Source organism: Camelina sativa, chromosome 16 (assembly GCF_030686135.1).
Source record: "Camelina sativa cultivar CO46 ecotype springtype chromosome 16, ASM3068613v1".
Classification (NCBI taxonomy): Eukaryota; Viridiplantae; Streptophyta; class Magnoliopsida; order Brassicales; family Brassicaceae; genus Camelina; species Camelina sativa.
In genome coordinates, this window is record NC_141895.1 from 3,774,026 (window position 1) to 3,797,918 (window position 23,893).

A 23,893-nucleotide genomic window follows, 5' to 3' on the forward strand; every position below is an offset into this window, starting at 1 on the left:
TCGACTAGACAAAAACAGTTTACCTATGCATGTTTTGAGCACAATGCATATACATTAGTCAAATAACATGTATTCGAATAAGACTTTTGACATCCTAATCTAAAGGGTTGTTTTTGGGAAAATTTAAGGAATAGGTCATTGTGGAATACTTAAATGATACGTACCACTGGAAACATATTTAGAATTACGTACACCGAGATGTTGCATGCTATATGACGAGAAACCTCTTACTTTCAAATTAACATCAATGCGAGTTCAGAAATTTGGTTACTAGCTGAAATGAAACTTGCAAATTCTGTGCCACTAGCAAACATAGTACATACTCTTAATACATACAATAGTCAAATTTCAACAAGTTAGAGTGACAGATGAATTCTTTACGATTTTAAAGATGATATAATATGTACGGTACATCTAATCATATACTTTTTCCAATTTACAAAGAGCGTCATTTAAAAATTTAATTCAAAAATAATGTTGTTTTAATTTATACCACTAAATCACATTACTTATACCACTATATCACATTACTGCAGTGGAGTCAACAAATCTATATACATTAAGGAATCATAAACTTTCAGTTCAAATCAAATGGTTTTGATAAATTACTATGTCCATTATATATATATATATATACATATACTAATGTTAATCATTCACGTATCTGCAGTGTTGATTTTGACGCACTCTTTTTTTTTTTTTTTTTGAGATGGACGGGATATTATATTTACTAAACTATGTTATATGAAATCATAAACTTCCAACTAAAAAAGACAACGAATACGATAGTCGTTGTGATTTTTATTTATTAATTTAGCTAGGATATATTTTATTTTTTTTGGTCAGAGTATATGGACGTTGGCACAACAATACAATAACATCTTGATACCTCCACCCCTTAACAAAAATCTTGATACGTCCACAACAAAACAATGACGTCTTGTTTTATAAGGGATTTGTTTGGATGCTAATTGCTAATGCATATCAGTATCAATATTATAGTATTCAAAATGAAATTCCCTATGCTAAATGACTTCAGAATGTATTTTTTTGAAATTTTGGGAAGTCAAAAAGGAATATAACTGCTTAGTTTGTAAGTGATAACAAATGTGACTTGTCTTACGATTTAACACATGTAATTTTGAAATTCTCTTACGCCTAGGAGGGACACTATAGTCCTTGATGTCATTGCTTATGTAATCATGAAACATCAAAGTACGTATGAGGTCCAAATCTTTCTTTTTGAACAAACTTTAGCCCAATTAAAAGCCCACACACAAGCCTACTACATCACGCTCGAATCAGTTTTATCGATGGTTTAGTTTTTGGGTTAGCTTTCCGGTTCGGTTTAGTTTCGGTTCGATTAGGCTGTTGAATTTTTTGAAACCAAAACTAAACCGTACTACTCCGTCTTCAGCCTCCACCTCCCCCAAGCTTCGTCACCGTGTAAATCATTGGACTGGAAAATTAGGGTTTTGGGACTTGGGTGGGTGTGATTGATTCCATAGAAGCAGAGATGGGGAAGAAGAAAGGAAGCAAAGCAGCTTCGCCTTCTTCAGATGATTTCTTACAAACCCTCGAAGACTTCACAAGCAAAGAGAATTGGGATAAGTTCTTCACTCTCAGAGGCAACGACGACTCTTTCGAGTGGTATGCTGAGTGGCCTCAGCTCCGTGACTCGCTTTTACCTCTCCTCCAAGACTCATCTTCTTCTTCTTCTTCTTCTGGCTCGCTTCAGATTCTGGTTCCTGGATGCGGGAACTCCCGCCTTTCTGAGCATTTGTACGATGCTGGGTTCCGTGACATCACCAATGTCGACTTTTCCAAGGTTGTTATCTCCGATATGCTTCGTCGGAACATTAGGACTCGTCCCGAACTCCGTTGGCGAGTTATGGACATAACAAAGATGCAGGTTTTGCAACTCTTGTGCTCTGTTTTTTTTTTTTTTTTTTTGCTACCTCATTGTTGTTCTCGATCATTCACACAAGCTATACTACTCAGTTGGCAGATGAATCTTTTGATACGGTGCTGGATAAAGGTGCTCTTGATGCTTTGATGGAACCAGAAGTTGGAACGAAGCTGGGAAGTCAATACTTATCAGAGGTCTTTCTTAGTGTACTTCTTTTCTTTAATTTGTGTTTTAGTTGGATGAGTGTTAGGATCAAACAATGAAAGTTATACGTGCTTTAAATGCTTGAACTTGATTCAGTTTTATCCTCTTTTTATCAGGCCAAACGTGTTCTGAAACCTGGGGGGAAGTTTATCTGTCTAACGCTGGCGGAGTCTCATGTCTTAGGTACTTCCTTCCAGCACCTTTGCTTCTGTTATCATAAGCTGAACTGTTTCATTGTTATCGTTTTCTTCATTGTATTGTCTCTGGTTAGTTTAAATTCTTTGTGTTTTTACAGCATTGCTCTTTTCAAAACTTCGTTTTGGTTGGAAGATGACTGTTCATTCAATCTCTCAAAAACGCTCGAATCTTAAGACGTTTATGGTGGTGGCTGAAAAGGAAAATTCTGTTTTACTGCACGATATAACCTCTTCTTTCGATCTTTTATCTATTGGTCGCAACGATAACCAGGTAATTCTTTTTTGAACATGAATATCAATATATCATCCAAATATACGAAATTTTTGTTTAGAGATGAGATGATTTCTTCCCGTTAGATATGACTACAACTCATTATAATCTTTGTAAATATATTCTTATATACACCTATTGTTAATTGAAACCACTGCTCACGTCATATATCGACTTTCCTAGCTCTTGAAAAATTCTTTTGTGCTCTTCTCCAATGTAATATATATGATTCTGAATGATATTGTAGGGTTCTGGTATGCGTGAAGCCCTCGAGAATGAGAACCAAATACGTAGAGACTGCAATAATGGCTCAGACTTATTGTACTCTCATGAAGATTTGAAACTTGGTATTAAAGGAAACTTGGCAGAGTTTACTGGAGGTCGCCGTATAAAATTTACTTTGGGTGGCCAAGGAAGCAATTTCAGTTATAGAGCTGTGCTTCTTGATGCTCAAAAGCAAACTGAGCCATTTGTGTATCATTGTGGTGTTTTTCTTGTCCCCAAGGTAAGCTTTTTCAACACCATAAATCCTTAAAATTTTAGTTCGCTAAAAGTGATGTGCATGTTTAGTTTGATTTTGTTTGAACTATTAAAAGGAGTGTTAAATTTCAGACTCGTGCTCATGAGTGGCTGTTCTGTTCAGAGGAAGGACAGTGGCAGGTTGTCGAGAGTTCTCAGGCCGCTCGTCTCATAATGGTAAGCTTTATATGGTAAAGCTTCTTTATATTCACCATGTTTTCTTCTTCATCTACTCGCGCATGAGAACATAAACAAATCTTTAATTCCTTGTGCAAGGTTTTTCTTGACAGTAGCCATATTGGCGCTACCATGGAGGATATCCAGGTACAGTCTGCATTTTTAGTTGTCAGATTCATTTTATTTTTTTAACTCCAATTGTCTGATTCATTATGCTGTTTACTTATTGATTAACTTTAGCTTGTAATTTGTTTCACCTCAGAATGATTTGTCTCCCATGGTGACACAACTAGCTCCTAGAAATGATGATGAAGAAGCTCGTATACCGTATGTTTATTGTTCTTATTTCTATATACTCTCCATATCGTGATGTAAGAATCCTAACTCATACTATTTTCCCCGTATATCGCTTGTTTATTTTTATCTGTATCGAATTGGTGCTACAGGTATATGATGGCAAGTGATGGGATCAAAAAGCGTGATACTGTCCATGAGGTATTATTACTAGTAATAGATATATGCAATTAATCACTTAAAAAGCTGTTATCTGTTGTGGCTTCATTTCTTGCTTTTTGCAGATCGTCATTGTTTCGTTATTGACTTATTGGTAAAATTTTAGTAGTTTTGGTGATCCTTTTTTGTTTCTTGCTATTCATTTTGATTGTAGGTTACATCTTCCTTGACTGGAAAAGTGGTCGTTGAAGATGTGGTTTATGAAAGCACTCCTAGTAATCCCGAAGGCGTATCTCCTTCTAGCGATTTGGCATTTCGGCGCCTAGTATTCAAAAGAACCGAGGGTTTGATACAATCTGAAGCTTTGCTTGTAGAGGATGGTGAGATTCTTGAACAACCTCAGAATGAAAAAACTAAAACTGTTTCCCAATCGAAACGAAAGGGAAATAAAAAACGAAACCAAGGTAATAATCTTACATCTTTGGGAGTTTTGATATAGACATTGCATGAACATGTCATGATCTTTGTTTTGCTTGTATCCATTTCAGAATCAAGCGGACCTCTTATGAAGGTCTCTCATGATTATTTGGCTAGCTCTTACCACACTGGAATTATTTCTGGATTCACATTGGTATCTTCCTACCTGAAGAACGCTGAATCGTGCGGAAAGATGGTAAGCATTATTGAGTCATGCCTCATTGTCTTCAGATTAAGTTCATGGTGCAACCGCTCTGACCTGTTTGTCTTTGAAATGTTCTGATGCTTATCAGGTTAAGACTGTTATAATTGGTCTTGGAGCAGGATTACTTCCCATGTTCCTCCATGGATGCTTGCCATTTTCCGATATTGAGGTAATTTTCCTTTAAAAGGATTGATCAAGCTGAGCATTTTCGATTGACACTTATAATGGTATCTCGTTAAATAGGCGGTTGAGCTTGACCCGGTAATGCTTAGTGTTGGCAACGATTACTTTGGTTTCACACAAACTGATCGCTTGAAGGTAGTTTCTTTCTCTTCAATTCTAAAGTGCTAATCTTTAGCATGTTTATATTTGATTCTCTTATCTCTACCATCACTAATCCTTTTCACATTCTTACATTAGGTGCATATTGCTGATGGGATCAAATTCATTAGAGATATAACAAACTATGAAACTCCTTCTGAGGAAACATCAAACACTGTGCCTAAACCACAATCGACTAGCTCAAACGGGGATTCCACAGCTTATAATGTCAAAGGCGGAACTTGTCCTGACATTCTGATTATAGATGTGGATTCTGCAGATTCAAGGTAAGGCCAAGTACTATTATTGCATTTTTATATGATTTTTTCCACATTAATTTGTTGACTTGTTTGATCTCTGTCTGCAGTGGCGGTTTAACCTGTCCTGCATCTGAGTTTATCGAAGAGACATTTCTTCTTTCGGTTAAACGCGCTCTCCCTCAGCACGGTCTTTTTGTAGTGAATTTGGTTTCAAGGTCACAATCCGTCAAAGATATGGTAGTATCAAGAATGAAAAAGGTAAAAAAAAATGTGATTCAATCAATCATTGTAAAATCTCTGCATATTTTCACAATCTGATCTGATACTGTGACACAACAACCAGGGTTTGGTCACGAGTTTGTAATTGATCTCTTTTGTTTCGTTTTGTTCAAGGTTTTTGATCACTTGTTCGGCCTGCAACTAGAAGAGGAAGATGATGTAAACGTGGTTCTCTTTGGGCTTTGCTCTGAAACCGTAATCAGCGAGAGCGATATTCCAGAATCTGCAGTAATACTGGAAGGGTTGCTCAAGTGCCAGAGATCGGAAACAAAGCAAAGCATCATAGACGCTACAAAGAAGCTGAAATGCTGGAAATAAAAACATTCTTTATTTATTTTGTTTTATGGTTTAAAAAGACGTATGCTATATATTTTTATCTCGGTTTATAACTTATAAGTTTTTGATTGAAAATTTTGAGATTAGATGATACACTCAATAGTTTCTTCCTTGCGCAAATGGAAGATGAAGCGTGTGGTTTTTTATAACTTAGAACTACACCAACTTTATGGAAGCATTCAATTTGGATGATAGTGATGTCGGAATGTGTAAGTTAATCATCGATGTCTTGATTAATTGCTGTATTTTCTTTTGGAAACTATCCGTAACCCTTGTTTCTAATTATAGATTCGAATGATCGTTGAATCCGTATTGATGCTAACAAAAGGGCTCGAACAGTGGAGAAGATTACCATTTAGCAAAATTAGTTTAGTTAATTAATATTAATATATTATGGTTGTAAGATAGTAAAAATAGGAAACAAAAGTACTTTTAAATTGGCCGATTTGGTAAGTACGTAATAAGACTGATTGTTTGAAAAACCCTAAAACAAAATCTGGTAGCACCGGAGACAAAGAAAAACACAAGTTTGTGACAAAAGGTAAGAAACAAGAGAAACAAATTCAGAAACCGCGTGGGTCCGGCGTGGAAGATAAAACTAATTGGACATTTGTAGTAACCATGTAGGTAAACCATTTCAACATTTGTAAATATTTTGAATGTATGTAATCAAGATATGTTTATCACAGTTTTATTTAGTTAGGTCTAACGGTTAATAATGTTATTGTTTGGTTTAGTATATTAGTGAGGAAAAAAATCAAAAACAAACGACAAGAGATTCCATTCATACAAATAAAATCATGTGAAACTGTGTATAATAGTTGAAAGTGGCTGTGTGAATTATGTATCTTCTGTACTCGGATATCAACCAAAAGAGTACAATGCATTAACCTCTCACGTAGAAAAATGCAAAAAAAAAAGTTGAAAAAGATGAGATAGATGCACACAGAATTGGTCAAAATCTTTTTGACAAAACCTCAAATAAATTTATTTAAAAAAAACAAAAAAAATGTCACTTTCGAAATAATTAGTTATATATATATATATATATATTTATTTAAGATGAAAAATGTATGAAAGCGACTTCTATCTGAGACTGGTAAAAGGACTTCTCTCTCCATTGGTTGTACATTAGCTGTCATGTTTTAACATATTACTAAACTAAAACTTCCATGATTATTTGTAATTGGCTAATTAAAATTTACTGCATATATTTACTTTTTCTCCACAATAATCTCTTGTGGGAAATTATTGGTATTATTAGATTTTAGAATTATTATTGATATAGTTACTTTTTCGTTTTTCCTAATAAGTATTTTTTGTCTCACAAGAATATCAATATTTAATGAAACATTAAAGGAAAAACAAAATAAAGAAGACGACATATGAAAATGAAACGTAGTCACCTCTTCTCTTTTTCTCTTTGCTTTCTTCTCTCTACATAAAACTCCGTTTTTGTTTCTCTTTCTCTCACGACCCTTTTTAGTTACGACGACGTTTTAATCCAAAACGCAAACCTCTGGATTCGCGTCACCACCGTTGGAGCTCCGGCTATCATTAATGTCCTTCTTCAAGACCTGAAGACAAGAAACAAAGAGAGAGTATATACGTAGGTACAGACTAGAGAGAAACCAAGATCCTCGTTTATGTGTTTCATCGTGTTTTGTGCCTTGGTTTAGAAACCAAAAAGTGTGACCAAGCTTTAGAACCAAGAGGTTTCAGAGTTTTGTCTAGTTCTTGTTGGTTATTTGCAAATGCTGAGTCCCTTCTCTCTCTGTAAGTTCTTTATTTCTTTCATTACTCTGTTTTTGTTCCACACTTTTGTTAAACTTTGCCTTAATGACAAACTAGTATCTTAAGTCTAAATCTTTAGCACATAAATAGCAACATAGATTGGAAAGCACTTTCTTTTGTTCTCTCAATCTCCTTGAGGGGTTTTCTATTGAAGTTCGCTTAGCTTTGAATCTTGTCTATAGGACGTTCTAATGGAGCCAACTCGACCCACAAAAAGTAACACCTTTAAATTATTAACCAATTCTACTCATTAAAATTGAGATAATTCCCTAGTTTCTTGAGTAAGCATATCATGCATTATAACAATTATATTTGTCTCCGTATGGAAGCAAAGTATGATATCATATTTTAATCATCTATGATTGTGCTACTAAACTTTACATAATACTTTAAGCTGGATAATAAACTCTTGACCATTATCTACTTTTGTTTGACCATTGGTCTAAATTTTCTAATCCAAAGTCGTATCTTCATCCAATGCATTGGTTGGTCCAAACCTAGATTTGCATCTCTTTTGTAGTTTACATCTAAATTTGATGTTAAAACCAAACCTCTGATTTGTTTCTCTGTCTGAAAAGTACATCAAGGCGTATATATTTGTCCTTGTGACACTGCAAAAGAACAAGTTGTTGAGTTGTCATCTTATGTTTTCTCTGCAACTTGCCATAAGAATAAGCTTTCATCACTACATATTCCTTTTAAGAGGCAGCAAATAAACTTGTTTCTTGTGTGAAAAAACCGATCTTTTTGTTATTGTTCGGATTACAAGGAATGGAATACTCTAGAGACTCGGCAGGGATGATGATGGAGAACAAGCGCAATGTATGCTCTCTTGAAGAAAACAGCATCAAACGCCACAAGTCCGGTCTCTCTTTGTCTTCCAAGGTCTTATGATAGTACTCCCAATCTTCAATATCAGAATTACTTATGGTCATAAAGCTCCCTGACATGGCTTGACCAGCATGCTAATGATCTTGAAACTTTGTGTTTAAAACAGGAGAGGAAGGACAAGTTGGGAGAACGTATTACAGCTCTTCAGCAACTAGTTTCCCCTTACGGAAAGGTACCATTTTGGTCTACAATGATCTCACTTACATGCTTCTTGGTCTTCTCTTGTCATGTTCAAGTCTCTATATCTCTGCAGACCGACACCGCATCAGTTCTTCTAGAGGGAATGCAATACATTCAGTTTCTTCAAGAACAAGTCAAGGTCTGCTCGCGTCTTCAACCAAAATCCATGTTTCAGTTCATTCGTCTCTTCTGATCCAACAGTGACTTCACTTAATTATTGTCTGTAACAGGTTCTAAGCGCTCCATATCTGCAAGCAACACCCACTAATACACAGGTGAGCAGAATCTGTGATCCCCTTTTTATTCAGATTCCTATTCAAAATCTATGCTCTGAAATTTGTTGGTGTTTGTAACTAGGAGGAGCTGGAAGAGTACAGCCTAAGAAGCAGAGGGTTATGTCTTGTTCCATTGGAGTATACATCAGGGGTTGCTCAAACCAATGGTGCTGATATATGGGCTCCTGTGAAGAAGACTCCAACATCGTCTACTCATGCTTTCAATCTCTCGTCTTCCAATTCTCCCTTTCGATGATTTCTGATAACATATAATTGATATATGGAGAGACCTTTGAAGTTGGCTCATTGTCACTGATAGCTGTTTCTGTTACTTTAATCCCCAACTCTGTGGTGGTTTCACATTTACTTGGACTTGCATAATTTGTCTACATTGGTTAACCATTGAATTCTAATGCACAAGTTTTAACTTTCTAAGAACATTTATCAAATTCTGAATTGAACATGTCAAAAGTGCAAAACCAAGAATTAACACAAGAACCAAGTTGTTTATGCAATTTCAAATTTTCAGTGACAGTTTTTAGATTTTTAATTTCTGTTCCCAACAATAACTTCCGGTTTAAATTGGTTTAGTTCAGGTTAAATAGCAGATTGGTTTACAGAAACCGAACCAACATTGTCAAACCCGTTTTATTTGGGGCTTTTGAAGTGCAGCTAAACCCTAAGCCCTAAAATCGAAATTTACGCTCATCGGAGAAGAAGAAGACAAAGGGAGAGAGACGATGGATCACATAGCTGCGGCGGAGGAGCAAATCGTAACGGAGAGACTAACCAGAAAACTTGAAGAAGTTAACGCAGCTGCTCAGACTCAGCTTTCTCCTATCCAAGATCACATCAATTTCACCCTCCAAGTAATATATATATTCGTCGCGAGCTCGTCACAATTTGAAATGTCGCATCCTTCATATGTTCTTTCTTATTTTTCAATGTTTAGCTTCTAAGTTCTAAATATGGAATCTTTATTTTGGTTTGATTCAATCTTCGTACTGAAAGCTGCAATGTAGAACTCATGTTTCTTGAAAAGTCCAAACTCTTTAGAATAACTCAATAGGAAAAGCTTATCTCGTGGTAGTTCCAAATTTGATGTAATTTGAGTTAGATATCTCACTAGGATCATGAAAATGTTCTATCTTTGTCTTTAAAGTCTATGGATCAGGCTCATGAAAATATCTGTGAATTGCTCTGTTTTGTCTTCAAAAGCATTAGTGTGTTAGTACACCTTTCTCTTAATTCTTGAGTTATATGATCCAGTGATTCGAATTAATAAACACCGACAACAACTTCATTGTTTGCAGCAAGCTTATTTCAAATGTGCATATGAGTGCTTTGACAGAAGAAGAAAGCAAGAAGAGATAAGTAACTGCGTCGAGCACTGCAGCGTTCCCGTTGTCAAATCTCAACAGCATTTCGAAAACGAAATGGCTCAGTTTCAGGTATCCCTGCAGAAAGATGACACGACATGTTTGTTGCGTATAAAGATGGATGATAGAGCTGATCTTTTTTTTAATTGAATGGGATGTTATAGGAAAGACTGAACAGATCACTGATGGTGTGTCAAGACAAATTTGAGACTACAAAGCTCCAGAAGATCAGGCCTGAAGCTGTTAGCGAGATGGAGAGTTGCGTCCTCAAATCCATTGAGGAAAATCTCAATACATTACCGCATATTGTGCAGAGAATGAAGACAGCATTTAACATGACTTAACTTAAAATCTCAAATCCTTCAAACAGAACGTTACTGGCCCATTGTTTGAATGTTGCAGTCTTTTTATTTACGACATTTGTTGTCTTTTTTTACTTTATAAACTTGTTTTACTTGTTCTTATATAAAGGCTACATTAGTTTAATAAATTTGGCTACTGGATTGAAACTGTCTTTTGTTTGTCTTCTTCGTCTCCCCCAGGTGAAACCTAAAAAACCTTATGTAAACCGCTCCTGTGTTTGCAATTGAGACAGAATCGTAGAGCCCATTGGTCATATAATCTTCTAGTCCAGAATTACGGTAGATTTTAGTGGAATTGAATTAGAAATAACCAATAGGAATACAAGATCCATATGGATTTGATAGAACTGAATAGTTTTTTTTTTTTTTTTAAATTAACCAATAGGAATACAAGATACATATGGATTTAAACAAAGAAAATAAAAAGTATTTGGAATAGATATTATCTAAAATATATAGAGATTATCTTAACACGAAGAAAAAAAAGACTAAACAGAGAGATTTATATTCACACCTACGTCTTTTAGAGACAATCAGAGATTCAGATACTATCCTATATAAGTAGAAGACTAGATGACTCCTTTCTTTGCCGCTTTACTCTTTTCTTCTTGTATCATATTTTTGATAACGATGGAGAGAGTTGATGATGATCAACTCAAGCGTTTGCAGGGAGAGAAGAGGTCGTTTGATATTCTATCTCTAGCCATGGAGAGAATAATGGTTAAACCTTTTACCTATTATGGGGAAAAAGAAGAATCATCCACCGAAGCTGATCATGCTAGTGTGAAGGATAGCAAGAGAGAGATGGAAAGGATAACGATGAGCTCCTGCAGCTCAGGCAAACGACAGAAGATGATTCATGGGTGCGAAGACCATAAACAAAACCCTAATCATGATGCTTGTTCTACAAGTTTGTGCCATGTAGAGTCCAAGAGGTGTGGACAAGTGGTTACCAACAAAAAGGATAAAATAAGAGAGCCCGTTGAAGAGAGGGGGATGACACCTGAATGGCTGGTTAAAGTGATGAGAGAAGAGAATGGTACGGACGTGAAGATGATAAAGAAGAAGGACCTTGTATGTAGTGATCTCGACGAACATTATGCACGTCTCTTGATTCCCTGGAACGGCATAGTGGATATGGACTTTATGAACGCGGAGGAATGGGAAATGTAGACAAACATCACAGAAAAGAGGCTAAAATAGGATTGGATTTTACCTTGGTGGATTTGAAGGGTAAAAGATGGGGGCTTAACCTCAGGAGATGGGATATGGGGTCCAATTCCAACTACGTCTTGGCTTCAGGGTGGAACAAGGTCGCCGCCGAAAACGAGCTAGAGATAGGCCAGACGCTTCGGATTTGGTCCTTCCGCACCTTGGGGAACAAGGTTGTCGCCGGTGCGGACCGTACCCCAGACAAGCTCTTTATTGCTTTCGCTCCTCTGGATCCAGCTCCTGCTCCGGATCTGGTTAGGGTCCCAGCTCCATCTTCACCTCCGGCTCAAGCTGAGGCTCAAGAAGAGAGTGACAGAGTATTTCCAGTTCCATATAATAACTGGGAGGACCTAAATATATTGGCTGAAGTGTGCGAGAGGACGACTCATCTCGAGGCTTTACAAGAGGCAGATAGGAGGAGCTCACTGGTCCCCGTCACAAAGCTTGACCTCGAGCTCCGGTTGTAACTAGAAGATTCCGGCCAAATGAGCTCTGCTATGTGACCAATCTCTGTCTATAGTCGAATCTAACTCTTAACTCTATTTCTTTTGGTGTTTTTTTTTTGTTGGTGTCGTTTAGACTATGATTCCTTAATTTTCTGAATGGATGATGTTTAATTTTGGCAAGTTTTATTCCCTACTGCCTTTATTTCATACACTAAATACTAGTTTGAGTAAAAGCACTATTCATGTTTACATATAAGCTAAAGATCGTACACACACAAATTCAGTATAGTAGGAGAAAATATTTTGTTGGGTATTATTATAGACGATGTCAGAAACAGACAGAGACATCGATCTCATAGAATTCAGAAAAGAATATGTACATTTATATGTCTAAATAGCCAGCTTTAACTAAATTGGTATCTAAGGAGAAAGTGATGTTATGAGCCACGAGAAAAAGCCAAGCCGTGTTCTTCTGCTGAGCCTCTCTGAAGAATACTCAACTAGCATATTCCATAGGTCTCCTACAGTCATTTCTTGCAAAGCGACCCTTTCGATCACCTGAAAAGAGTATATAAATACACTTCTTTAAAAGGGGATTGTAAAAAGGGACCACAAGTGGTTTTAGTGAATTGTGAGTAAGATAGTAACCTGACTGAGATTTTGCAGGGCTTGAAGGCCAAAAGTGTAGTATGACAAGAAGGGTCTTCCCGACTAGAGAAGTAGATGATGGAGAGCGTTTTTCAAAAACTTAATGGTGATGATAACTGTGTTTTGCAAGATATGTTGATCAAAATGGAGAAGTGTACCTGTGAAATGGCAAGCCACTGAAGCATGACCTTTAGTTCTGGATCGCCTCCAAACACACCGCATCCCCAATTCCCTGTAGCTACACCAATCTTCTTCTCCTCATGATGATCGATACACCATACTTGAGAGCTTTCTACAATTTGGCTCGCCGAATCTGATGGTAGAGGAAGACGATCCACTTGATGTTTACATCGATGCAAGTATCCAGTGAAAGCCTTGTTAACTTCTCTATATATAGAAACAAAAAGATGAAACAGAGTGAAAACATGAAAAACTAGAGTGAAAGGCTAATAAATATTTTCTTTTTCATTACGGAAGGAGGCCATCCGGTTTGTATTGTCTCTTTCCTGGTTGACGGATGGCATCTATAGCTACAACTCTCCTTTTTCGCCTCATGAAACTATCCAACTCTTTCTTGTCTGTGTAATCGCCAACAAATTGGAACGAAGAGCCAAACCTAAACATGTTGACTTTCTTGTAATTAGAAACTACAATAAGCTTTAATTAGCATGTTCATTCAAATGTATTAGTAAAATATACCCGGAGTAAAGTGAAAATCTTTCAGCACCAACAATCTCAATTGCTTCATTTTCATCCATACGAGGCAAGAAGAGCATGCCAACAATAAGTTCCGGGTTCATCATGAACCTTATTTCTTCCTACATAGGATGACACATTTTCAACATGGTATAGTTTGTCGGTGTATCTTTCTAAAAAAGGAAGTAAGTGTCAAGTAACAATTTTAGACCTGAAGACATCCATTACGTAGAGTAAGACCACCAAAATATTCATCAGCAAAATCCACTTCAAGGGCTTCACCGGGTTGATCTTCTATTACTCCTGAGGTATGACGTATGAACCTAGCTCAAGAGCATACTCATGTTACATATGAAAGAAATGGATTAACATACAGTGAAGAAGATACTTAGTTGTGTTTCTAATTTCTATGTTACCTCAACAGAACAAAATATATGGGGTTATGGATTTGGCCCAATAATCAGCCGTAGGATATGAAACATAGCGAGGATTGTATTCCAATGGAAGAGTTTTCCTCTCAAAGGAAACAAAGCCTGTGGGGATACACTGACATATACTCTCAAAGTAATGGATAATGCACCTTATTTTGCTCTCTTGCTTCGTGCACTGACGCGTATGCAAAAACCTTATATATGAAAACACAAGAAGGATTTGTAACTCTGGCGAATATAGTTGTTTACTTGTAATTGTAAGGAGAAGAAACGGAGCTATACAGACGAAAACAGTTCATCGAAGTTGATTCCTTGAGGATTCTTTACGCGACGGTCAACTTCAGGGAACAAACAAAAGAATGAACATGCAAGAAGAGCTGCAATTAACTCCTTCAGAAAGAAGGCATAGAAGAGATGAACGAAGAAGCTTGGTTGCAAAAATTAAGCACCTAAAAAGTACTAGCTAGAAAGTTACTATATATAACAACTTATTCATTCAATACCTGGCTAAGAAACACAATGCCAGCTTCTTGAGGGCCTAATAAACGAAGCCCGGACATTACTCCATCAAGAACATGGTCTGCCTTCTGATAGTGCATTTCTAACAGGGAAGGTAACTTGAGAAGTAATCAAGTAATCCACACAATCCAGGAACCACCTCACCGAGAAATTTTGCTGACTCTTCTTTAGAAATTTTCTACATCACAACAAAACAAATTCTAATGAGTACTTTATGTTGATATGTTCCATGCCAAATGTTCGAATATAAAAAAAAAAAAAAAAAAAACACAAACAAAAGAATTGTTACCTTGTCAAAGAAAAGAGCGTACCCTTGTAACGCATAAGGTGCGAGATCATATGCATTCCAGAAGAGGGATTGGCGAATATTCGTGATATGCAAGGCAAGAGCCTCCCCTGAGTTAACCATTGACTCACTAGGCCCCTTTGACATTGTTTGAAGCTCCTCTTCAACAGAAGGTGGCCAAACTAGAGATGAAGACTTAGTAGCCACAAGAGGCAAATACTGAAGAAATGACCTAAGATCTGCTATCTTCTCCATTACTCTTGCCTTATTATTACCCAGTTCGTTGACCATATTAGCTTGATGAAAAAGATACCCATTTTTATTTCTTTATAACAGAAACAGATAAGACACCAAAGTCAAACAAGAACACGTTTACTAAGTTAGTAACTACGTGTAGTCTGATAGAAACGACACGCAGTTTATTTTAACTTGAACCGAACAAATATACCGGTTTATTTCGGTTTGAAATTCGGTATCAGTGTATCTATCACTCTGGTTAATAATGGCTTCCTTGTGATTTTGATTGACAAGGGGAAACATCTAGACTTAGCCAATTGCGAGAAATACTACTCTGAAACCTCGAGCCCAAGAACAAGGTAACTCGCCAGATTCATTGTAAAGCTTTCCTTTTGTTGCTTACTTTGTGGTATTTAGGTTAGTTTGATGAAAACCCTTGATGCAGATTTGTGTCTTTTTTTTTTTGTCCACATCTCGCATCTTCGTTGATTCGTGGTTTTATGATTTTGGTATAGATTTATTTGGTACTACTATGGCTGGGGTTATGCAGAAGTTCCTTATTGCGTCCATGTTCATGTGGATTCTACCTATTGCGATACTATATGGATTCAACAATGATTTGCTTCCTGGTAAGTAAGATCTCCAATTTGATGAACTTACTGTTTGATTTTATACAATAGCCTTGATGCATTTTTAGAGTAGAACCAATATGTTCTCGAGGTGTAAGTCCACATGAAAAGCTTAATTTTTCAGGTTTGACTTGATGTTATGTGGAAATCTGTGTGTTTTTCTGATTGTATTTATCTTTTTTTTTTTTTTTTTTTCCTTTTGAGTTCTGGTTAATCGTGTTTGGACTGAATTGTAATGCTATAAGAAGCCATTGTATTAGAAACTGTAATTAGAAGTTCCTGCTTGTTATGGCAATTACACGTTCCTGTATTTGTTAGGTTGACAAAGATTTCCTTAGATTTCTCATTTTTGTGTTTGGACTTTAGAGTATCATTGGGTGATTGCATTACACTTGTGAGTTTTCTGTGGATCTTTCTTTTGAGTAAATGACTGAGGATGTAGTTGCAAAAGGGTTATGGTGGTTTTCTAGAAATCATGTGGGATTATGTTGCTTATGAGTGATTGGATTGTGGCTTTGGTAGAAGGTCTTAACACTTGAAGCATTTCAAATTGAGTTTTAACATCCAGGGAACCACTATAGAGGGAGCAAATACTAGCAACTCTTCATTAGCTTTAGCTTCCGCAAAACACTCTTTTCTGGAGGAACTTGATTTTGAGAATAGCTGGTTGTTGAGATCTGATGCCAGATTAGAGAATCTACTAGAGGCTGTGTTATGGTTCTAAATTTAATTCTTGTAACATAGGCAGTTTATTAGTCTTTGACGCTTAGTTCTTGTAATGATGTTTGATCATCTGTGTTGGTGTGATGGCCTGGTAGTCAGTTATTGCACTTGAGCATAACGTCTCTCTCTCACAAAGATTGTAGTATTTTCCCAGATTTAGTTTTGCAATAGCAAATATAATATTAAACTAAAACCATAGGTGTTCCGAGAGATTTTTTCACCCCTTAAACTACTCTGGGTTAAATATGTGACAGGTTCAACAACATTGACTCCACATTCTCTTACACTACTTAGTGGATTTCTTGCGGTGGTATCAGTCAATGTAGTGATTGTTTTTTACATCTGTCTGGCCTTGAAAGAACCTACGGATAAACACAAGCCAGACGCTTCCTTTGTGGCAGAGGCCAAAGATAGTGTAAAGAAATTGACAGCAGGAGTCACAAGTACAGACCCTGCGCTTAAGAAAGAAGAGTGACCAAACCACATCCCCTTATTTTGGAACGAGGAACAGCGTCGAGATTGCATCAGATGGAGCAGAGCTCAGGTTCTTACAATGTATTTATTTTGTAACTGCAGAAATTTTCTTGGCTGCTATATCATTCTGTATTGTTACATCTGACGGTTTTCGGTGGTTGAGCAGAAACATACGCCATTTTGATGTTGAACAGAGTCAAGAGTTGATGTTTTAGGACAAAAGTTCACAAAATCATAACAGTTGTGACTTTAATCGTCTAATTTTAAGCAAGTTGATCTGTATTTTTTCCACACGTCTCTGCCACATACTCGCCGACATTCTTCGAGTCTAAGTTAGATCAAGAAAACAAATATTGAGTTACACATTCGGTAATGAATAGAAAAGTAACTTAGTTACTGGCTCCAAGCATTTAGGAATTTGTCTTCAGATTTTGTAAAGAGCCACAAGAGAGAGGCAGATTACGTATGCATATGCTTGTGCTTTAATAGCAACATCAGAAAGAGAAGGCATCTTAGTTGGAGCTCTTATGTTTGACATCACACGACCCCCTAAAGTGTCCGAGATCTTGTCATTTATATGAATTGAGAGCTTCATCTTCCAACTCAAGCACATAATCTTTTTCCAACTGGATCCTTGAGATGATAGGCCATTATACCGTTGCCCATCTTGGGTCTTGGCAAACTCTTCATCAGTTTGTCTGCTGAGCCTTAGAATAAAACAGTTGTGTCCATAACTGTCTAATTTTAAGCAAGTTGATATGTGTTGTCCACTTCTCTGACAGATGTTTGTTTCTTCGAGTTTAAGGTAGCTCAAGAAAACAAATTATGAATTATGAATTAGACATAATTTGATGAATAGAAAAGTAACTTAGTTTCGTTTCCGGTCCAAAGATAAAATGTGGACAGTAAAAGTATCAATTTTCATTTGAAACATGCGAATTTGAAAGAAAAACAAAATATATCATAATACATGGTACATCCAAATTTCTTTGGTTGTCTCAAAATTGACAATGTGAGCTGAAGAGTAGTGGATTTGACCAAACAATCGAGTAAAGGCTCTTCTCTTTAAGGTCGGGAAGTCATTTTCAGTACTTGTGCATCTTTTTTTCAAAAATTTTATAGACTTCTACGAAATTTCGTGGTTAGCCAAACCTCTATTATAAAGATGTCATGCGCCATGCAGATTTATTTTTATTTTTCCATCTCGACTTTTTATTGTAAAACCAAACCTAGAAATTGCAACGAAATCGGGAAAAAGTAAGACATAAGATATCAAAAATATCGTATAGATTACAATTATATTATTTCACTCTTTAAAAAAGTCCTAATGGTGTTTTGATGTTTTCAATCGAAATTTTTGTAATAATTGTTTCTGCGAAATGTTTTTTTTTTCTTTTCATTTTTCTCTTAATAAAATGTTATTTCTCTGTTTGGTGGATCCAATGTAGGTGTGACTGTTATGAGAGATTACTTAACGTGATGGTTCACAATCTATTTTTGACGGATACTTGATAACGAAAAGTAATCCTTAAGAAGATTACTGGTTATATAATAACGACAATATAGTAATAACTTATAAACTTTAGTTTTTGGATTTAATACTACAATTAACTTTTAACTATACAGAAGATTTTCTATGTTGATATTAAATGTTTACACTTGATAAAGTTTTCTATAACACTAAATCAAATATTATGTTATCTATTTACTAACAATTACTGTAGTTTGTTTCAAATAAAATCTAGTTATGTATACCCTAATGTGGATAATCAGCTTTATTATGAATATATAACGAACTCTATAAGCTAAAAAAAATGTATTTTAACTCGTACGTGGTAATGAAGCGGTAGTTGTCTTGGAACATAGCATCAATGTGCTCTATGCGAATACATATCCCATCAAAATTCAAAACAAATTTCACCATATGATTAGACCAGCCGGAACAGAAGCAATGACGGAATTAATGACCTTACTGAACACACGATGGATAAGCTATTTCGACCGATAAGTCGTCGGATCATGAACATTAAAAATAATTTGTTTTCTCGAGGCAAACATGATACATATTCAATCATTTAATCAGTCTAATAGCAAAACGAAAAAGGCCAAAAAAAAAAATGGAAAAAAATAAGAAGGTGGTGGAGTTTCACGGCACGAAGGAGGAATAGGGTCAAATAACGAACAACAACAACAACACAACTGCTAATTTCTTCCGTACTAACTTCATGATCAGTCCACTTTTCGCTGATATGTGTGTGTGTGTGCAGGGTCCAATAGACAGACAATAGTCAACATCTTTCGTCTCCGATCCGCGTATTTTCTTCTGTGCAAAAAGTATTATTTGCAGACAAAATAAATAGCCATGTAATAATATGCATACAGTAAACAATTAAACATACTAAAAAAAAAAAAAAACTCATGGGTCTATAACGATCCCATAAAAACTGTAAAAATTCAATCCACCATGTTACATTGTTTACGTGTGTATCCTTGCTTATACTTTCCAAAAGAAAATAATGATATACTAGAGAGTAATAGTTGTAATTATAACTTGTAATAAAGGACTTAAATGTACGTATGTGGTCTGGTCACTTAAAAAAAGGAAGAAGCGTACATGTATATATAAATGGTCTCTGTTATCCATAGTGGGTATACAATTATAACTTGTAATACAATATTAATTAAAACTTCAAAAATTCCAATAGATCCTCAATTAATTAGCGTGTTAATATTGAAGTTTTTAAAAGATTGTATTATTGAGGATCTATTGACTTTAGTATCTTTTAAAAATGCATTTACTGAGGATCTATTGGAATTTTTTGAAGTTTTAATTAATATTGTATTACAAGTTATAATACAATTTTATATGATGATCTTTTAAAAATACAATCTTTTAAAAATGCATTTTAAAATTGCATCTTATTGAAGATCTATGGAATTTTAAAAGAAAGAATACAATCTTTTAAAAATGCATTTATTGAGGATCTATTGGAATGTTAGATAATTAATTGAGGATCCACAGTAAATGAATTTTAGATACTAAAGTCAGAAAGAATACAATCTTTTAAACTTGTATTCTTTCTTTTGACTTTAGTTCTTGCTTAGATAAACTACTTATTGCTCTCCGGAAGTTTGACTTCAAAATTCTAATGTTTTTATTAACTATGTGGCAAAGAAATGAAAGCTCACTTTCTTATAAGGATCGATTGTACATCTTTTATAAGACTCACGTTTGACTCTAATACATAGAAATATATTCACACATATTGGAGCTTGGTTTTTGGTTAAACCAATATATACGTTCATCTTAAAACCGATCAAAAAAATTATTTAACATGAGAAATTATAGTTCACGTTTACATGAATTAGGTGATACCAATGCAAAAACTTTTTGTTTGATTCACAATATTATTGTTCAGTAAACGTGGCAAACAAAGCTTGAAAATAATAAAAATATATATATGTATAATATCTTTGTGTATAATAGTGTAGACAAACCTGAATATGTAATAATAATAAAATCTTTGAATAATTAATTATGTAATGAAACGGCCACATATATATGCTTGGATATATGCGCGTATACTTGGATACATACTTATATAATATACTATTTGACAATTTTTGACTACTCACATCACATGCGAGGAGTGTCAAAATAAAGGTACAAGGGTTTCTAGCTTGTTGGGTCAACACATTAGAGGTATGATACGTTGGAGTTTAGGAGTTATTTATTAATACACACGTATGTTTGTGCTATTATCATATTTTTTTTTCTTAGATCATATCCCCTGACTTTTTGATCTAAGTTAAAAATCAAATCTCTTCTAAACATAAGTTTAACGTTTACTCGTGTAACTTAAGTTTATTATACACATGAAAACATTTTAATTTGTTCCTTAATTAGCTTCAGCAGCATGCAAAATGACGACTAATATATGTATAGGAAAGCTTCGGCGTTTATGGTTTACATCAGCAATTGGCTCTATTTCTTTTTTCAACCATACATCACTTCAATACGTTCATTAATATTGGTCAACTCGGCACTTGAATTGTAATAATAATATTCTCAAGAATATGAGGACGTTAAGTTTGTGTAGACGAGAATTTAATAATTATATTTTTGCAGTCCACACATGATATGGTACCGCGTACAAAAGACTGAAGTGAAGAGAACCAAAAATTGGAAAAGAGTAATTGATTAATGTTAAAACCGGCCACATAAATTATTCTTAACATGCATGACACTCTCACAAAACGATCGCAATTCGAGTATTTTAATTTAAATTTCTAATTTCTTAGTCAATACACGCCAAGACATGTGGAAAGTCTTTCTCCCATGTTCACTATAAATACATCACAAAATTTATTTCTCTTAAAAGTTCAACAAACCTCTCTAGCTCGCTCTCTCTCCTTTCTTTTGCTTACGCCATCTTGCAATCGATATGGCCTTGCTCCAAAACCCTAATATAAAACATGTTCCATTTCTAAGAAACAGAAATCCACAACAAACACTCTTTCTTCCTCACACTCTCTCACTCCCTAATTCTAAAAACAACTCCAAAAGACTTGTAATTGCCAATTCTTCTTCTCCTTCTCTGTTATCACCAGTGATTCAATCTTCTCCGGTTGCTTCTTCTTCCTCTCCTCCTCGTCTTCCTGTTTATCGCGTACTGCAGTCCCCGTGCTGCTCCAGTGGGGCAGCGACTGTACTGTTATCTCGGGTTTGGAGAGAGATACAAGGATGTAACAACTGGAAAGATCTCATCGAGCCTTTAAACCCTCTTCTCCAACAAGAGATCACTCGCTATGGCAACTTAGTTTCCACTTGTTACAAAGCCTTTGATCTAACCCCTAATTCCAAACGTTACTTGAACTGCAAGTATGGCAAACAAACCCTACTTAAAGAAACCGAAATCGACCAACCTGAGGACTACAGAGTCACCAAATACATCTACGCCACACCGGACATCAACATCAGTCCGATCCAGGACCAGACGAATCGACGAGCGCGTTGGGTAGGCTATGTTGCAGTTTCATCCGATGACTCGGTGAAACGTTTAGGGAGGAGAGACATTGTGGTTACGTTTCGTGGAACGGTAACTAACCCCGAATGGTTGGCAAATTTCATGAGCTCTTTATCTCCGGCTAGGTTCCATCCCCATAACCCGCGTCTCGACGTAAAGGTGAAATCCGGATTCTTGAGTTTATACACATCCGATGAGAGTGAGAGCAAATTTGGACTTGAGAGCTGCAGACAACAGCTTCTGTCCGAAATATCGAGATTGATAAATGAGTACAAAGGAGAAGAGATGAGTATCACACTCGCGGGACATAGCATGGGAAGCTCATTGGCTCAACTTCTTGCTTATGACATCGCGGAACTAGGTCTAAACCGGAGGATCGGCGAGGGAGATATACCGGTGACCGTGTTCTCTTTCGCAGGGCCTAGGGTTGGTAACTTGGAGTTCAAAAAACGTTGCGAGGAGCTAGGAGTTAAGGTTTTGAGGATCACTAACGTCAATGATCCGGTCACTAAACTTCCTGGTGTTTTCCTCAATGAGAATTTTAGGACTTTAGGTGGCTTTTATGAGCTTCCATGGAGCTGCTCATGTTATGCTCATGTTGGGGTGGAACTCACGCTAGATTTTTTCGATGTTCAAAACATTTCTTGCGTTCACGATCTCCAAACTTATATCGATCTTTTAAACCAACGGAGAATAATAAGCTCGAGATCAGCCGATTCCAAGGAAGATGAGGACGGTGACAATTTTGCCTTAGAGTTTTTGAAGAGAAATGGCGAGAAGATGATGCTCTTGAAGGAACAACCAATGATGCATTGGACAAATGTCGTGGATCTACTTAATTCTGTATCTAACCATATGTTATACTGTAATATTTTTTAGGACTAGCTAGAATGAGATCCAAACTGGAATTTAGGTTTTTTAATTTAACATGTACAAATAGTGATAAGTGTATCTATAACATACGTCTATATCAGTGAAGGTTTTTAATTTGTTATGTTTGCTTATGTATATGACTTAATTGTACGTAGTGTGTTTATACATGATATTTTGATATATAAATCAATCATATATCTTTCCAAAGTCGCAAACGCGTAATGCATCTGTCTTTCATATCTGCGTTTACATTTTTCCAATGATTAAAATATTTTATATTTTTGGATAAAAAGATATGTGTAAGCTAGTAGTTTTTCATTTTTCCTTTTTTGATAAAGTGTAAGCTTTAGTAAACTTTAAACTAAACTTTTTTTGTTTTGTCAAAGCTTTAAACTAAACTAACAAGGCAAAATATCAAACAATGCATTAGCTTTTTAAATTGTTTTTTTTTTGGTTGAATGTGTGAACAATGCATACGTTGAATTATCTGTAATTTAGTTTACTTTATCGTCCCTTTATACTTGATTGTATGTTTCATGCAAATTAGAATTGACTAATTAGCACATTACTAAACATTCTCCCTAGTTGGATTCTTAAGTCGTCATTTATTTCACATTATCGTCCTTTTTACTTACTTCTATGTTTCATGCAAAATGGAATAATTGACTAAACATGCTTTGTAGTTGGAATTTTAATTATCACCGAATTTATAGTATAATTAAGATGACTAGCTGTGGTCTCCTTTTGTTTTTCCCTAATTCACATCCCCGTAACTAGGTCAAACTTTGACTAAAATTAGAGAATGTTATGCCCATTAGTTTCATATATATGTGAGAACATAGAACTATAGAATATTTATTATTTTTATATATAGTGTTTTGTATGATAGATCAGTTGAAAATTCCGACAACAAGTAATTGTCTTTTAAGTGAATTATATGATTCAAAGGAATAATTTCGAAGAAAGTAGAAATTAAATGCCTAGAATACTTGCGATGTATCTTTTTTGATATACATCATCATATCATCGTCATATATATCATAAGAAATGATGTAACATTAGACTGTAGTACGACAACGACCTATACCATCGTCACCGATCACAAACCGCGCGCCATGATGAAAGTATAATAGAATATGCGATTCCTCCGTATATAACTAAACTCTTTGTAAAGCTCTTCTTAGTGTTTTAAAGTCACCTATA

General features: G+C 35.6%; 4 protein-coding genes, 1 long non-coding RNA gene and 3 pseudogenes across 10 annotated transcripts; 6 read left to right on the top strand and 2 right to left on the bottom strand.

The window, feature by feature from the left end:
- The first annotated feature begins 1,365 nt into the window (after positions 1-1,365).
- LOC104753350 (uncharacterized) lies at positions 1,366-5,683 on the top strand. Of its 2 annotated transcripts, none has more exons than XM_087491646.1 (16): positions 1,366-1,912; positions 2,002-2,103; positions 2,230-2,296; positions 2,409-2,581; positions 2,829-3,086; positions 3,194-3,277; positions 3,377-3,424; positions 3,540-3,604; positions 3,724-3,772; positions 3,945-4,194; positions 4,279-4,403; positions 4,501-4,581; positions 4,656-4,730; positions 4,833-5,020; positions 5,101-5,251; positions 5,387-5,683. In XM_087491646.1, the coding sequence occupies exons 1-16, from the start codon at positions 1,517-1,519 to the stop codon at positions 5,588-5,590; spliced, it is 2,316 nt and encodes a 771-aa protein (XP_087347772.1). In that variant the 5' UTR covers positions 1,366-1,516; the 3' UTR covers positions 5,591-5,683. The 2 variants fall into 2 exon arrangements, 1 of the variants encoding a protein (XP_087347772.1); XR_015584587.1 differs by having other exon boundaries at positions 1,426-1,912; positions 3,540-3,648.
- A 1,296-nt stretch (positions 5,684-6,979) lies between these two features.
- On the top strand, positions 6,980-9,183 carry LOC104749696 (transcription factor bHLH154-like). 2 transcript variants are annotated; one of them, XM_010471378.2, is made up of 6 exons: positions 6,980-7,384; positions 8,172-8,287; positions 8,400-8,465; positions 8,547-8,612; positions 8,704-8,748; positions 8,831-9,183. In XM_010471378.2, the coding sequence occupies exons 2-6, from the start codon at positions 8,174-8,176 to the stop codon at positions 9,002-9,004; spliced, it is 465 nt and encodes a 154-aa protein (XP_010469680.1). In that variant the 5' UTR covers positions 6,980-7,384; positions 8,172-8,173; the 3' UTR covers positions 9,005-9,183. The 2 variants fall into 2 exon arrangements, with proteins under 2 accessions (XP_010469680.1, XP_010469681.1); XM_010471379.2 differs by having other exon boundaries at positions 6,980-7,221.
- Positions 9,184-9,383: 200 nt separating this feature from the next.
- LOC104749697 (uncharacterized) lies at positions 9,384-10,641 on the top strand. Its single transcript, XM_010471380.3, has 3 exons — positions 9,384-9,617; positions 10,062-10,199; positions 10,292-10,641. Exons 1-3 carry the CDS (start codon positions 9,489-9,491, stop codon positions 10,469-10,471), a joined length of 447 nt encoding a protein of 148 aa, XP_010469682.1. The 5' UTR covers positions 9,384-9,488; the 3' UTR covers positions 10,472-10,641.
- Positions 10,642-11,119: 478 nt separating this feature from the next.
- Positions 11,120-12,168, top strand: LOC104753351 (B3 domain-containing protein At2g31720 pseudogene; annotated as a pseudogene).
- A 292-nt stretch (positions 12,169-12,460) lies between these two features.
- Positions 12,461-15,003, bottom strand: LOC104749699 (putative poly(ADP-ribose) glycohydrolase 2; annotated as a pseudogene). The gene is made up of 10 exons (XR_015584588.1): positions 14,731-15,003; positions 14,426-14,619; positions 14,209-14,312; positions 13,919-14,116; positions 13,703-13,814; positions 13,495-13,613; positions 13,268-13,411; positions 12,954-13,182; positions 12,796-12,858; positions 12,461-12,705 (listed from the first exon to the last, which is right to left on the bottom strand). The product of XR_015584588.1 is annotated as a putative poly(ADP-ribose) glycohydrolase 2 (transcript).
- Positions 15,004-15,085: 82 nt separating this feature from the next.
- On the top strand, positions 15,086-17,072 carry LOC104749700 (uncharacterized). 2 transcript variants are annotated; one of them, XM_010471381.3, is made up of 3 exons: positions 15,086-15,323; positions 15,480-15,593; positions 16,571-17,072. In XM_010471381.3, exons 2-3 carry the CDS (start codon positions 15,497-15,499, stop codon positions 16,789-16,791), a joined length of 318 nt encoding a protein of 105 aa, XP_010469683.1. In that variant the 5' UTR covers positions 15,086-15,323; positions 15,480-15,496; the 3' UTR covers positions 16,792-17,072. The 2 variants fall into 2 exon arrangements, with proteins under 2 accessions (XP_010469683.1, XP_087347775.1); XM_087491649.1 differs by having other exon boundaries at positions 15,241-15,381.
- A 1,735-nt stretch (positions 17,073-18,807) lies between these two features.
- Positions 18,808-19,380, bottom strand: LOC147925096 (uncharacterized). The gene is made up of 2 exons (XR_015584589.1): positions 19,262-19,380; positions 18,808-19,113 (listed from the first exon to the last, which is right to left on the bottom strand). It is a non-coding gene; the product is annotated as an uncharacterized LOC147925096 (long non-coding RNA).
- A 1,793-nt stretch (positions 19,381-21,173) lies between these two features.
- Positions 21,174-22,897, top strand: LOC104749701 (phospholipase A1-Ialpha2, chloroplastic pseudogene; annotated as a pseudogene). Its single transcript, XR_015585447.1, has one exon. The product of XR_015585447.1 is annotated as a phospholipase A1-Ialpha2, chloroplastic pseudogene (transcript).
- The last annotated feature ends 996 nt before the right edge of the window (positions 22,898-23,893 follow it).

Excerpts from the sequence above, each read along its gene's own strand:
- LOC104753350 (XM_087491646.1), top strand. The coding sequence starts at position 1,517 with ATGGGGAAGAAGAAAGGAAGCAAAGCAGCTTCGCCTTCTTCAGATGAT. Across the intron at positions 2,297-2,408 it reads GGCGGAGTCTCATGTCTTAG|CATTGCTCTTTTCAAAACTT; the intron begins GTACTTCCTTCC and ends GTGTTTTTACAG. Across the intron at positions 3,773-3,944 it reads AGCGTGATACTGTCCATGAG|GTTACATCTTCCTTGACTGG; the intron begins GTATTATTACTA and ends TTTTGATTGTAG.
- LOC104749696 (XM_010471378.2), top strand. The coding sequence starts at position 8,174 with ATGGAATACTCTAGAGACTCGGCAGGGATGATGATGGAGAACAAGCGC. Across the intron at positions 8,288-8,399 it reads GTCTCTCTTTGTCTTCCAAG|GAGAGGAAGGACAAGTTGGG; the intron begins GTCTTATGATAG and ends TGTTTAAAACAG. Across the intron at positions 8,466-8,546 it reads TAGTTTCCCCTTACGGAAAG|ACCGACACCGCATCAGTTCT; the intron begins GTACCATTTTGG and ends ATATCTCTGCAG.
- LOC104749697 (XM_010471380.3), top strand. The coding sequence starts at position 9,489 with ATGGATCACATAGCTGCGGCGGAGGAGCAAATCGTAACGGAGAGACTA. Across the intron at positions 9,618-10,061 it reads ACATCAATTTCACCCTCCAA|CAAGCTTATTTCAAATGTGC; the intron begins GTAATATATATA and ends CATTGTTTGCAG. Across the intron at positions 10,200-10,291 it reads ACGAAATGGCTCAGTTTCAG|GAAAGACTGAACAGATCACT; the intron begins GTATCCCTGCAG and ends GGGATGTTATAG.
- LOC104749700 (XM_010471381.3), top strand. The coding sequence starts at position 15,497 with ATGGCTGGGGTTATGCAGAAGTTCCTTATTGCGTCCATGTTCATGTGG. Across the intron at positions 15,594-16,570 it reads CAACAATGATTTGCTTCCTG|GTTCAACAACATTGACTCCA; the intron begins GTAAGTAAGATC and ends AATATGTGACAG.